Source organism: Rhopalosiphum padi, chromosome 3 (assembly GCF_020882245.1).
Source record: "Rhopalosiphum padi isolate XX-2018 chromosome 3, ASM2088224v1, whole genome shotgun sequence".
NCBI classification, from domain to species: Eukaryota; Metazoa; Arthropoda; class Insecta; order Hemiptera; family Aphididae; genus Rhopalosiphum; species Rhopalosiphum padi.
The window spans coordinates 60,075,349-60,091,744 of NC_083599.1; the positions used below are offsets into that span (position 1 = coordinate 60,075,349).

General features: G+C 30.7%; 1 protein-coding gene across 1 annotated transcript; it reads right to left on the minus strand.

Moving 5' to 3' along the window:
• Window positions 1-5,627: 5,627 nt before the first annotated feature.
• Window positions 5,628-13,153, minus strand: LOC132923697 (cuticle protein-like). The gene is made up of 3 exons (XM_060987620.1): window positions 13,023-13,153; window positions 11,724-12,346; window positions 5,628-6,318 (listed from the first exon to the last, which is right to left on the minus strand). The coding sequence occupies exons 1-3, from the start codon at window positions 13,032-13,034 to the stop codon at window positions 5,697-5,699; spliced, it is 1,257 nt and encodes a 418-aa protein (XP_060843603.1). The 5' UTR covers window positions 13,035-13,153; the 3' UTR covers window positions 5,628-5,696.
• Window positions 13,154-16,396: the final 3,243 nt, after the last annotated feature.

Below are 16,396 nucleotides of genomic sequence, written 5' to 3' on the forward strand. Positions count from 1 at the left end.
AACACCATCTCTAAATAACTTTCGTTGTATTTACGTGTTTTGATCGGATTTATCAAGCCATTTGCATTTGAATTACAATGATGAACTACTTGACTACCATTTTCGTCATTGATTCTGCCTTCTACGGACTGAGTACTAAGAGATTCCTCTGTAACAGGCTTCTTATTAAAATGTCCACCTTTCAACCAACGGTCCATGTTTAAAAAAAGAGAAGAACAGGTAAACGGCGTAAACAATGCGCGCACTAAATACTTAAATAACACAATTTGACTAAACGGTGTAAAGTCACGCACACTACTGAAGGTAAAGAGCTCAAGTAGTTCCAAATAACAGACTAATAAGTTCTAGTTAATTAAATACATCGTCTGACATGATAAGATAATAAAGGTACAATCAGTCAACAATCAACAATTATTTGTAATAATTTATTACCCATAAAATCATATCTAGTAATAATATTATACTGATAAATACCAAACCCAGTAATTGGGCATATGGTTTTTATATACATTTTAAACTTATGAAACGTAGACCGCGGTGCCCCCAGAAAGTGCTCGCGGTGCCCCTAGGGCACCGCGGTGCACAGTTTGGGAACCGCTGCACAAGACATTACACACACGGGAGTTACCAGTTTCCGCAAAAAGTGTACTAAAATAAGTACAAAGTACAACTGTACAACTGCAGTATAAGAATAAGTATTTTGGTAAATTTTCCAGTAAACTTTTTTTCTATTATTTATTAGTATTACCTATATATTAATAAATTAAAATGTTTATACAATTTTTACCTTGCTTGAAAGACTACATGGGTGGTACACGGAGGGTCGTTTTTGGATAATAAACCCATTCAATTATTTAATTCATATCTTATTTTAAAAAACTACTAAATAAAAATAATTATACTGTAGTTGTAGCATTTTACTGCCTTATTATTTAAAATAAATGTATTTAACTGTACCATTTTAAATTTGGATCGTTCTATTTTTAGTTAGTTTAAGAACTGGAGTGTTCTTGACAGAGGGTAAACAGTGTTTACTAAACACCCTACCAAATTACATGCCTCGGCGATGAAGCGAGCTGTAAGACCGTCAGAGAACACTAACTAATTATGTTTTGTTTACAGGTGGAAGATCGAGCAGCACCGAACCGCAACAATCGGCCATCCCGTGGAGCGCTTACCGCACACGCGGAGAAGCTCCGGGAAATTGCGGTGCAACTTCTAAGGGACGTCCGAAGGCTGTCAGGTGATGGTCCCGACGACACGATGGGAGGTCGGACGGCAGAACGTGCGTCCACCGCCTCGTTTGGCCGAATACGGGCCAGCCCAACCGCATGGGCGCAGTTCGAGCAGGGATTTGCTGAGGGACGGCGCTCCGCTCGGAAGACCCCCCCTCCCCCGGCCGAAGTAAGGCCTAGGATGCGATGTCCAGGACGCGGGCCACCCCGACGTGCGGGATCAACGGGGCCGATTCAAGCCCCAACAGCCACCGCCACAACCGCAGCCTGTGGCCCAGCTCGAGCCAGTGGTCCAGCGGCAACCACCGCAGCAGCCACCACAGTAACCTCAACCAGCCTCGTCACCACCAACGCCGGAGGCACAGCTGACCACCGTAGAGCGGTGGATCGAGGCCATGGAGGTGGCCGAGACCGGTACCACGCTGGACGCCAAACCAACAGTACGGTCGCATCTCGTGGACTTGGGGAGGCAATATGTTGCGCTCGTTATCGCAACGACCACAGTTGCTTGTCTAAGTTCGAGAGAGCGCGACCCGCGACCGGTCAAGTCGGCAGAGCAGTCTTGAAAGATCCACGGTCGCTGATTCTACGTATTGGATGCATCCGAGTTCCGTCCCGGTTAAAAAAAGAAAAATAAATATAATATAAAATATAATATGTATAGTATTGTTGTTATAAAATATTTACAAAAAATATAGGTATTCATAATATTAGTACATCTTCATAATTTAATTATAATTAATCGTAATAATATAAATAATAAAAATCAATAAATATTAAATAGTTAGTTAGTCAAACAGGCATATTGTAATATAAAAATAAATATACTATTTTATATATATTTTTATAATAGTCAAAAATAAAAATATAATACATTTTTAAAAATTTGAAATTGGATTGAATTTAAAGGATAATTCTTTTACAAATTCCAATCGTGATATTTGACCTGAACTATATTTATACATTTTTTCTTTAATAAAATCTTCTTTAGCTAATATAGGGTTCCTTCGTTTTATAGTACTTCTTAATTTGATGTAGGAATCTTGTTGAATATATTTTAAAGCTTCTATAAATTGATAAATATTTGGGTGGGCATGATAAAACATTCTATTGAATTTAGAATGAAATGATTCACAGTTATTTGTGGTACGGAAAGTACTATGCGAAAATTCAGCCCATATACGAGGTGGAAAAGTAGATTCAGGTGAAATATAATTATCGACCAAGTAATCTAGAAATAAGTCTATTTTTCTATCAACTGGTTTGATTCCCATCATTTCAGACGCAAAAAAATCACCTACTTCATCTGGTGTTAAAAATGGCAATCCAAATATATATTTTAAAAATCTACCAATCTCAGAATTTTTATTCCTATAAAAAGAGGACAATTTTAGATCTTGAATTTTACGCCACCATGATTGACCTAAGTGAAGTCGACATCCTCTTAAGTCTATTTCTGGCCAAACTGCATAGGTATACGGCATTATGTATAGCATTTTCAAAATCTGCATAAATAGTTTTTGGTGTAAATTTTAACTGGAGATTATCACATTCTGTTCTTAAAAATTTAAAAGCATGTTTATACGTATTTTTAGTTTTGTCTGGCAGTACAAAAAATACTAATGGAATATAATTATTTGAATCTTTTAATCCATGAATAGTAAAAAATTGTGTGAATTGTTTTGGGCAACATTTAAAGGTTCCATCAACATAAATAGTACTAATTTTACTTAAATGAGATAAGTTTGTATTGCAAGTAAACATAATAATATGTGTAATTGGATCATTTATAATTAAAAAATTTTCGTCATTATTTGTATATATCGTCGTTTTTTTCAATAATTCATGAACGTCTTCAATGGATGTGGGTAACATTGATAATATGGAAGACCTCGAACGGTGGATATTTTTTCTAATATCATGATTAGAAAGTTCTTTATGAATAAGTTTCGCTGGTTTTTCACAAATATCATCAACAGCTTTTCTTTTTAATTTATTATTAAGCTTTTGACGATTTAAATTAGTTTTTTCAGTTCTATCATGGCTGTGATTTAAATTTTCGAAGGCAATTTCTTTATTTTTTCCTAATGTAAAAAATTATTTTAAGTACCTATTGGCTATTATTATAAAAACTTAATTATTATTAATTTAGTTATCTTACCAATTTTTATATATGCATTACATTGTTTTTGAATACACTTCCAGCGTTCAATATTATTATTCAATTCTTTATGAAAACAAAATTTAAATTCATTTTTAATAATTAACATTTTACCTTTTTCACTGTACATAGTATCCATATTTAATAGGTATATTAAATGACACGTAAACGCACAAATAACGACTGAAAAGTTTATTTAGTTTCGTTAACTAAAATCTTATTACATATAATCTTTATTTCTATGTGATATGATATTGTTAAATTCGATTATTTAGTGCAATAACTGAAATAAATATCATCTTTATTTCTAAAAGACTTGATACAAGACAGAATTAGTATATTATCCATTAAGAAAAACCTGGGACGGAATTAGTATGTTCATTAAAAAAAGCCGGGACGGAACTAGTATACCTTTAATTTCAATTTTTATACATGGGATGGAACTCGGATGCAGCCTACGTATTTTATTGTTGTTATAATGTATATGTTACGCCGAATTCATGAAATTGCCGAATACGTGAAATCGGCAATTTGGCTACCAAATTCACGTAATCAGCAAATTTTGATTGCCGATTTCGTGAATTAGGCAGACTTTTTTCTGCCGATTACATGAATTCGGTAACATATTATTATGACATAATTACCAATAGTGGATTATAAATAAACAATAATTGCACGCGTGCTGATCGGCATTACCACGCCGTAATCTTTATTACCTATGATGATAGATGCTATGATACGTACAAGCATTTTATCTTGGTCATTGAGGTCTTTTTATTGCAAGTACATGTCCTAAATTATGGAAAAAATAAAAACTTAGGGTGGGGCTGGAGACACATTTCCCCAGACCCACCAATATCATTGAAATCATATTTTCAAATTTTTCTTGAACCATCATTTAGCAGCCAATTAGCAACGTTTGTTAGGTGGTAACTGGTATCAATATTTTTTGGTTAAAATAGGATATTATTTATGGAAATTAGTATTTTCTATTTATTTGGAATTTTTTAATCAATAAAGAATATTATTTTTTATGAATATAAACTAATAATATTACATTTAACATTCAATAACTTAACAAGATTTGTTAACATAACTTTTTTAACTTTTTTTTAACGTTTAAACTATTTTTTATATACATATAATATTTATTATTACAATTTGATTTTATTATATTTCTGGCGTTTTATACATTTATTTAAATTAAATTATGTTTTATAATTTTTTAAGGAGGGTCTTGCCGATTTCACGCAATCGGCAGTATTATGCTTTTCACGTTGCTGATTTCATGAAATCGGCAATTTCATAAATTCGGCGTAACATATATATATATTAACGTTATACGCGACGTGTTGTTTTATTATTCTAAAACGAGCCCGATACCTACAATGTTAAACTTAATTAATTTAGATGCACATTCTACGTTACCTAAATCTACGTCGGTAACGTTGATATTAATTTAGATCTTATGAGTTTATAACAATAATATAATAAGGATTTACAAATGATAAAATATTATACCTAATCGTATAATTATACAATATAATATATAAACAACGTTTTATGATAAATTGATTTAAAAGTTTAAATTACTAATAGTAACATAAATAAATTATAAAATATCATTAGGTATCGCTAGAGATAATCGATTTTCATTAAATAATTGAATTAAATTTAACATGGGAATTCATTACAGAAGCCTCCTCAAATAGGGGTTTTATTTGAGTCATTTTATATTTTTTTTTAAATACTAAAATAATCGACTTTGGTTGAGACATGTATGCGTTGGTGCCATAATAGTGACAATATCAGGAATTAATAAATACCTATTAAAAACATTTTTTTAAATAGTTAATTATTGACAAATTTGAAATGTTAACAACATTAAAATACGATTAACTGATTATATTTTCTTACAATTGTTAAGAGTTACCTATTTTTTATAAGCCGACGTAGCTTACGATTACTTGTAGACCGGTAGTAGCTTATACAGATTATATTATATTACCTTATAACAATAATAGTATTCGTTGACTATCACGACATCGACACTCTTATTATTTATCATAGATTATGTATTATGTATTTTTATTATTTTTCCTTTTCACTATAGTTCACGAAAATCAAAAGCTAATATTTTAAATTCATATAGTTTCACCCAAAGACCAACAATTCAGATTGTAGACGTTGATATTATAAGAGTAAGACGAAGTAAAAAAATAAAACATTGATTTGACAATTTGAAATTTTATTTACACAAAAAATACAATAAATTATTTGTTTCTAGAATAAATTAAAAATTAGTATTGTTTGTATGCTGGGGCAGCGTACGATTGCTTGTAGGCTGGGGCAGCTGGGTAGGCTGGGGCAGCTGGGTAGGCTGGGGCAGCTGGGTAAGCTGGGGCAGCTGGGTAAGATGGTGTGGTGTAAGCCGGGGCGGAGTAAGCTGGAGCGGAGTAAGCTGGCTTGTAGGCTGGGGCGGCTGCTGGGTAAGCTGGGGCCGATGGGTAGGCTGGGGCAGCTGGGTAAGCTGGGGCCTTGTATGCGGGCTTGTAGGCCGGGGCGGAGCTGTAAGAGGGTGTGCCTTCTTTCTTCACTTCGGCGACGAAACCGTTGTAGTCGTCGGCGGTGTATTCGACGATTCTCTTGGTGCCATCGGGTTCGACAAGGCTGTAGGATCCCTTGACGTATCCGTTGCCGTCGCTGTATTCGGATTGGCTCTTGATGTCGTATGTGGCGTCATCGTGCACGCTGTATTCGAAGTTGTACGGGGCCGGTGCGTAGGCGGGTTCCGGGGCGTAAGACTTGGGTGCGGAGTAAGCGGGTGCTGGGTAGGCGGCGGCGGGTGCTGGGTAAGCAGCCGGAGCCGGGTAGGCTGGGACGGCGAGTGCGGTGGCGAGCACGCAGGCGAAGACGGCGACGGTCTGCAAAAGAAAAAAGATGAAGGAACATTACAATAACGTGTAGTCTGAGTTAGGGGTAACATTTTTTTTTTCGGGCGATGATATAATAGATTACATTTACGTAATTTTGATATTATCAACAAACAAAATACACCACCGACGATATTGCTTTAACAATGTTTTAATATCGTACTGATGTATTATGTATATTAAAATCATACTAATTAGGTTATCTCGATTTGAATATATAATATAGATATAGTTTTTATAATAATAGATATTTGTACAGTCGCAAAATCATGTCGGCATCTGCCACTAGTATTTAATCAATGTTAGATAGCATTCTATATTTTAACATATTAATAATAATTGGATAACTTTCTCGTTTATTAGATAACTGGGAGGGCTTTCCACTTTTTGTAACGAAATCAATAGGTAACATTTTACGAGTAATTAAAACACAATTGAACATAACGGTCAACGGATAATATTATGAAATAGCAAGATCATTATTGGAGTATCTAATTTTGAGTACCATACATTATAGTATTATACATATTAGGCATTATAAAATGTCTCGAACCTTTTTCATTTAATTTAAAACAAAATTAACTTGAAAGGAATTGTAACGCACATGTTAATGTGAACAGTAGCATATAGAAAGTGGCAAATGGGAAACTTTTCTATTAAAGCAAATTATTGTAACCGACTTGCAAAATAGATCCACCCTACAAATGTTAATATAGAGTTTTATACTACTAGCTATTTTTATAGCTGGTCAACAAAACGAAGCATATTTTAATATTTATAGGTACTTACTTGGAATGCCATGATGTTGAATAAATAAGTTTTTTTTTGGTTGTTGTGTGTGCTGAAAGAACGTTGAATGAGTGTAAAGTCCAATGACGATCGTCTGCTTTATATACGATTTTGTACGTCGATCCACTCCCGCTATCGCGGCGATTTGTAAGTAGGTATTATGGTACATGTTTGGTGGTGGTGGTGCCGCGGCCGTTCACATCGAGGGCGTTTTGTGCCAGTAACCTTGCATTCTGATTCAAGCTCAATAATGTTAAAATTATAAACCGCATTAAATTATGTCAAATTAGTATTAAGTAATTACTCTATTATATAAGCAAGACATATATAATCATTGATGAGTGTATTTAAATAGACTCAACAACATAATCTGTGTTGATGTGTTGTGTATAACTTTTGTAAAATATAGTATAAAAATCGGAGAAGTCACTCACAGTCACAAATAATGAAATTAATCATTATTTGTCATCTAAATATCTAATTTCACCACCATTAGAACTTTAAAATTCAATAAAAATTAAGAATCACCTGATCATACAGTGCTATTATGAAACACAATGTAAAAATATAAGAAATATGTCTACCTAAATTGTATATTCATTTTTTGGAAATAATTCGTAGAGTAAAAAGAATATAGGAGAACTAGAAGATGATGAAAATGATACAAATAATTAGTACCTAAAAATAAAATATATGTATTCAATTTTAAAAATGCATTAAAGTATTAAAGTGTACTTTTTAAGGCATTATTTTTGTTTTTTAAAGTATTTAAATCCGTTTCTTAGTTACTAGTATTTACTATTTACTATTTAATAATATTATTATTATTATTATTTGCTCATACGCTGTGGTATAAATCAGTATACCTATATATATTTAATAAAGTTAGTTTTATTGAATAATTCTGATTAATGGGGCAATAATTAAATTTCATTTCATTTCTTATTCTAGTAAATATTTATGCAATATGCACCATAATTCAATAATAGTTTAATTGTATTCATAGAATGCTACGTATTCTTAATTCGTCTTAAACTTTTAAACAATTTCTTTCTAAATCTTATATCTTTCAATAGTTAACTTATCATTACACCATCACTTTATAATTACCCGTCTCACCTTTTCATACCCATCACCATGTAATTTAATCATTAGGTTATTACTGTAAATATTTTACTATTCACTGTACTCAAAACACTATAGTTGTAATTTTTTAATTTATTTGTGATTGCCGAAAAAATGGCGTTAAATAAAAATAAATAAATATTTATTATTTAATTATTTATAAAATAACGTAACTTGGATTTGATTAAAACTATATCTCGTTATTTATTAAGTTAATATTAATAAAAATCAATAAAGTTAATGAGAATGAACTCTAAAAAAGTTAAAATTAACTACTTTAGCTTTTTAATTTGTTTATGCCCAGCCTTAGCTAAATAATACATTATACACAATGATTTATGTTGCACAATTTATTGTTGTGTAGCGTCGACAAATTGTGTGGCCGATGCTTGCGTTTCACAGGCGTTATTTTTCTCGCCACCCTAAGTGCAGTATTATTCAGCGTTAAGGATATGTTTTTCATGTAAAATCATATCTTATAGGAAATGCTCTCACTTTCTATAGAATAATCGGATTTTGTACTTTTTTTATTTAAAAGAAGAGAACATTTTTGACGTCTGATCAATTCTTATTTTCAAAATTATATTTATAGAAGCTAAACTATGCTATTGGATTATGCACAATGTTGGTTTTGTTATTTTTGTTATCTTGTATTACATTATCAATACTTAATTGTAAAAACAAAAAGTTTTTATGAATTTCTTACTATTATATAGTTGGTAATTATTTGCGGTTTTGACAAATTTCGTCAAATTCTTACTTTAAATGCATCTAAAAAAGAATTGCATCCCTTTTTCCGACAAGTTGGTAATAATTTTTATTTATTTAAATATTTAGCCTTGCCTAGTATATCGTATCTTATAATTATTTGCGAAAAAAAATAAGTACACACAAATCATGATTAAGTACTCAAAATTTGATGTTGAACAAGAGTCGGATGTGGAAAATAAGAGACAATGAGTTTTCAATTGTAATTTCTGATTGATAATAATAATAATTAATATTAATAACACAATCTTTAGAAATCCCTAAAATATCCATGAAACGAAAAATCGTGGACTAATAAAGATTTATATACACTTGTCAGTTGTCACACAGACAAATACGTGGACTATGTGACTTCGATAACACGTGATTGTAATTATAGCAACACACTATTGTCGATTTACATGATATTATTCACATTTATGTATGGTTCACGCGTACCGATATCACTTGTGCTTTTAATTGCCTAAATATTACTCCTTAATAAATGATCAACACACAACTTATTGTATTAAAATAATATGTATAACACATTTATGATGACGTAGCTTATTTGTTTTATAAATTATCAAAAATGCATAAAATATGTGATAATAATATTATATATTATACTATATAAGAGATTATATTTTAGATTTAAAATAGCACAAGATGCGGTTATATAAATAAAATACTATAATGTTTTATAGCTATAATCAGGGGCGTATTTAAAGAAGGGGTCCATGGGGCCCGTGCCCCCCATAAGACATTTCTAAATATGCCCCTGGCTATAATAGCTAATTTGAATTATCATACATAAATTAATTTTTTCATATTATTTGGTAATCATGCAACAATTAGATAATAACAGTAATAACATTGGGTTTTGTGCCTTATGTTAATTTTATCCGATAAGGTATTTAAAAATATTTACAGTATACCACAAATGTCAAAACCGCTTATATAAAATATTAAAACCACTTAAAAAAACGTCGTTCTTTTAAACATTCTTGAAATTCTATAGCTCAACTAAAGATATAAATAATTAATCAATAGAAAATTACCTACAAATCAACAGTTCAGATATTTCTATGCGTATCGTATTACTTCAAAAAGTAAATTGTTTTTCAGCAATAGTGATTTTCTGTTACAAACAATCCAGACAAGTAAGTAAATGTATGTGTAACTTTTAAAAATTAAATATTTATTATTTGAAAAGAAAAAAATGTTTGAGAATTAAAAAATAATAAATTATCTTATCCCATTTTAAAAGTGTTTCTGTTTTGATTTGTTGCACAACAAATGATTTCGATAAATGTGTTATATTATTTAAAAAAATATTGCAATACGATTTTATTAATATAATTTTTCTATATTTAGCATCACATAATATAATGTAACATTTAAAAATATTTAATGGGCACATGGAAAATATTTATTTATAACAAAATCAATAAGACAGCCTCCTAATTACTAAATCAATAACATGGTTTATATATAACACGTTTAATGTAAAAATATATAATATTATATAGTTTGGAATAATGTGAGAAGTAAGACCTATAGTGATTTAGTACAATAAATTAGACACGTTTTGAAAAGAAAAAAGTAACTATTCAATCTAAATTTAGGAAATGATACGTTTTGACGAAAAAATATGATTTCAGTCGATTTTTTCTATGAGAATATATGATTCAATTATATTGTAAATGAAGATAACACATTTTGCATAGACACTTTTATTAATTGTTGGCTAATAAATATTTAGAGGGTGTTATACTGCCTGACTTATACACGTGTAACATAGAAAATAACAACATATATATATATATATATATATATATAATATATAAATGCATACAATTCTTCCAAGGTACGGTATACATAATATAGTATTATATAGTTCAGCGGAACGCCACCAATTAATATTTTTAAAGGGCCATTTTAGGAAACAGAAAATTTTTCGCGGACCATAAAAATTCTAAGAAGATATTCACATTATTAAAAAATCAATAATATTTAACAAAAATAATAATTTACTATAATAACACATAATATAATGTTGTCATAAAATGTGACATGTGTTATTAATTCTTTGACTATGGGCTGGATAAAGTGTATTCATGGGCCGTATGCGGACCGCGAGCCGCAATTTGGTTACCCATGATATAGTTAATATTATCAAAAATGTATTTACTATTTAATTTTCAAAGGAAACTATAAACTTTGTTTAAGCAGAGAACTTTTATTCATAATACATTCTGATCGAAGCAAGATTTTCATTTGCAGAGCTGGTACCTACACTGACTTACCTTTCTTGTCTATGTACATATACAGAAAAAATGTGCGTTACCTAATTTAGTCAGTGTATAGCTGGTGTTGTTGATATATTGTAATAATAAATAATATGTATTTTATGAGTGTGGATATAAACTGTCGATAATGTGATAGTAATTCATTGGTGTTTTAAAAAGGAATAGTTACACCATCGACACCATAGTTATTTATCATAGATTATCTATTATGGTATCACTTTTTACTATAAATCGCAAAAATCTAAAAACTAACAGTAAAGTCAATTCATATAGTAGAACCCAAAGACAAAAAACTCAGATTTCAGACGTTGATAATATTAGAGTAAGACGAAGTAAAAAAATAAAACATTGATTTGACAATTTGAAATTTTATTTACACAAAAATACAATAAATTATTTGTTTCTAGAATAAATTAAAAATTAGTATTGTTTGTATGCTGGGGCAGCGTACGATTGCTTGTAGGCTGGGGCAGCTGGGTAGGCTGGGGCAGCTGGGTAGGCTGGGGCAGCTGGGTAAGCTGGGGCAGCTGGGTAAGATGGTGTGGTGTAAGCCGGGGCGGAGTAAGCTGGAGCGGAGTAAGCTGGCTTGTAGGCTGGGGCGGCTGCTGGGTAAGCTGGGGCCGATGGGTAGGCTGGGGCAGCTGGGTAAGCTGGGGCCTTGTATGCGGGCTTGTAGGCCGGGGCGGAGCTGTAAGAGGGTGTGCCTTCTTTCTTCACTTCGGCGACGAAACCGTTGTAGTCGTCGGCGGTGTATTCGACGATTCTCTTGGTGCCATCGGGTTCGACAAGGCTGTAGGATCCCTTGACGTATCCGTTGCCGTCGCTGTATTCGGATTGGCTCTTGATGTCGTATGTGGCGTCATCGTGCACGCTGTATTCGAAGTTGTACGGGGCCGGTGCGTAGGCGGGTTCCGGGGCGTAAGACTTGGGTGCGGAGTAAGCGGGTGCTGGGTAGGCGGCGGCGGGTGCTGGGTAAGCAGCCGGAGCCGGGTAGGCTGGGACGGCGAGTGCGGTGGCGAGCACGCAGGCGAAGACGGCGACGGTCTGCAAAAGAAAAAAGATGAAGGAACATTACAATAACGTGTAGTCTGAGTTAGGGGTAACATTTTTTTTTTCGGGCGATGATATAATAGATTACATTTACGTAATTTTGATATTATCAACAAACAAAATACACCACCGACGATATTGCTTTAACAATGTTTTAATATCGTACTGATGTATTATGTATATTAAAATCATACTAATTAGGTTATCAATGTTAGATAGCATTCTATATTTTAACATATTAATAATAATTGGATAACTTTCTCGTTTATTAGATAACTGGGAGGGCTTTCCACTTTTTGTAACGAAATCAATAGGTAACATTTTACGAGTAATTAAAACACAATTTGAATATTTTGTATAACATTATGAAATACCCTGTTATTAAGTACCCACTTTTCAGTATCATACATTATACATATTAGTTATTATAGAGTTTCTCGAACCTTTTTCATTAAATTTCAAACATAATTTACTCGAAACAAAATGTATCACGCATGTAAATGTAAACACAGAACAGTAGTGTACAGAAAAGTTAGGTTAACATCGAATGAATTGAATTATAGTACAGGATTTTATACCACTAGCTATTTTTATAGCTGGCCAGCAAAACGAAAATTTAGTATTGCAGAAGTATAAGACGCATATTTTATTAGTATTGATAGGTACTTACTTGGAATGCCATGATGTTGAATAAATAAGTTTTTTTTGGTTGTTGTGTGTGCTAAATGAACGTTGAATGAGTGTAAAGTCCATTGACGACCGTCCGCTTTATATACGATTTTGTACGTCGATCCACTCCCGCTAGTCCGGTGATTTGTAAGTAGGTATTTGGTACATGTCTGGTGGTGGTGGTGCTGCGGCCGTTCACAGCGAGGGCGTTTCTGTGCCAGTAACCTTACATTCGGATTCAAGCTCAATAATGTCAAAATTATAAACCGCACTAAATTATATTAAATTAGTATTAAGTAATTACTCTATCATTTAATCAAGACATTTATTATTAATGATGAGTGTACTAAATAGACTCAACAACATAATATGTGTTGTGTATAACTTTTGTAAAATTAACTATACAGTATAAAAATCCGAGAAGTCACTCACAAATAATGAAATTAATCGTTATTTGTGATCTAAATATCTAATTTCTCTAGCATTAGAACTTTAAAATTCAATAAAAATTAAGTATCACTTGATCATACAGCGGTATTATTTATTATGAAACATATTTTCAATATTAAAATATAAAAATAATTTTAGAAGCATTATTTTGATGCATTTTTTAAAAAAAATGTCCTTTAAGTGTGTACTCTTTCACTCCCAGAATAAATTTTTTCTTCAAAAAAATTTTTTTTTGTTTGAATATTTTTAAGAAATGTATAAGTAATACATAAAATTTTATTTAAAAATTTTATTATTTTTTTTTACCTAGAATTTGAATATGTCCTTCCACAGGTACAACAGGAGTAAACAAAGTCAACATTTAAATTACTTATTTTTCATTATTAAATACTTTGCCATTTTGTTATTGGTTTTAATTTATATTTTAAAGTAATTATAGAATTACTTTTTTAAAATAGTAACATGTTTATTTTACTTAAATATTTATATTATCATACCAACAATAATATACACTATTAGTAATGCTATACAACAAATAATTGAACACAGTTTGAATATTAAATGTTACTTTCATTTATTTTTATAATTTTCACAATTTGAATATTATATAACATCAGTAGACTTATACTAACAATATAAACAATTAAAACAAAAAATAATAAAATCGGTATAAATAATAATAAAAACAATATATATGACAGACTTTTATTGCAACTTAGTAACTTATCAGTTATTTATTCATGAAACCATACTTTTTGTGGTTATAGACATAAAATTGTATCACATTTTTAAAGGCAATTTACTCATTATGATGAAATTTATGAAAACAATTATGCTATTTAGTCATACATAAATGTACATTACATTTTGTACATTTTATTGATGTTTTTAGAGTACATTTTTCATACTTTTATCTAGTAGTATGTTGTCTGTCATCGAATATAGCAAAATGGTTATTGCAATCATAATGAATTTCATTATATGGAGTTGGATCATCAATATTTCTTGGTTTTCTTGATTTTATTGGAATTAATGGTGGTAAACTGGTAAAGGTGAAGAACTAGGCCTTCCTACTTTTTTTTTGCGCTCAGGAGTATACATTTGACTTCTACCAAGAGAAATAAGGGTTTTTGCTACACGTTGGAATATTACAATGTGTTGCATCATTTCGGTACTCCATCCAACTATTTGTCAAAGCCATGTCAAAAGAATGTGTTACCATACGAAGAGTCCATTTACGTGATCTAATAAATATTCGAAAATAACTGATCAATTGGTCATGTAAATCGACTCCACCCATACTTTTGTTGTACAACTTTATAATTTCTGGTCTTTCTAATGTAACATATTTTTTTTCTTTTTTGTCCCATCTGTTAACTTCATCAGTATTACCTGATGTCAAAAAGTTAAAAGCTAGTACAACACCTTTATTATCAAACCACTTTATTATTCCTATTTGATTTGTTCTTCCTTCATATTCAGTAGCTCCAGTTACTATTCAAAAGATGCTCCTCTACCCATTTTTCGTAAATGTTTATCTGATACAAGAGGTGGATTTGCAAATCTATTGGCTCTAGCTGTACCTGCTGCATATATTTTTTGATCTTTAAATCGTATTTTGTAAATGCGTTTTTATTTTTATTTTTTTGAGTATTTAAAACCATTCCTTAGTTATTAGTATTTACTATTTCCTATTATTATTATTACAATATGCCAGTATACCACGGTATAGTATGGTATACCTATATGTATTTAATTAAGTTATTTATAATGAGCAATTCTAGTGAATGGAAATTCAATTTAATTTAATTTAATTTCCTATTCTAGTATCTAGTAATGTTTATGCAATATGCATTATAAATCAATAATAATTATATTATATTTATCCTTTAGTTATTTATAAAATAACGTAACTTGTATTTAACATTTTTGACGTCTGATCAATTCTTATTTTCAAAATTATATTTATAGAAGCTAAAATATTATGCATTTGAATAACGCACAATATTTGTTTTTTAAAACATATTTTTACAACACTATAGTAAAATAAAAATTCAGACTGATCAGAATTGAAAAAAATTCTACATTTAAAAAAAAATTTCTCTGTGTCACTAAACACAACCGGTACAGTAGTGCGTATAGCAAAAATGTAGTTACCACGAATAATGTTTTTATAACAAAATAATAATATCATTATTTATAATTTAAATAAGTTATTACGTTCAAATTTGTACTTTAATAACAATAATATATTCATTTTAAATTATAAATTAACAATTTATCTTTTAGTTACATTAGAATGACATTAACAATATACAAAATTTTATATCAAAAAAATAACAATAACGAGGGACATTCTATTTTAATTGTCACCTTTTATATATTTTTATCTAATACTATTAGTAATTTAACTTTAAATTATACAAATTGAAAATGTTTTAATGTTATTATGATGTATAGCTTTACTTGCTGAACAACAAAACCTTGTTCGTACATTTCTATAACTTACTATTGCGTTAAAGTTTATTTTATTCTAATGAGTCTTCTTTTGATACTAAACTTGCTTCTATGTTTCCATATTATTAGTGTTATCAGTTGGCCATGTGAAAATATTATCATAGAATTCTTTGTACGAATAGTCAATGTAGTGAAATCCTCTCACGTTCTATAGATTAATCGGATTTTGTACTTTTTTTTATTCAAATGAAGAGAACATTTTTGACGTCGGATCAATTCTAATTTTCAAAATTATAATTATTAAAGCTAAAATATGCATTTGAATAACGCACAATATTTGTTTTCTTCATTTAAAATCTAAATAATGATTCGATCACTAACTTGTGCGCGCTTGTACGTAAATTTCCTTTTCGCACGTTTGTTTGTGTCACCGTACACAACCGGTACGGTATTGCGTATAGCAATAAT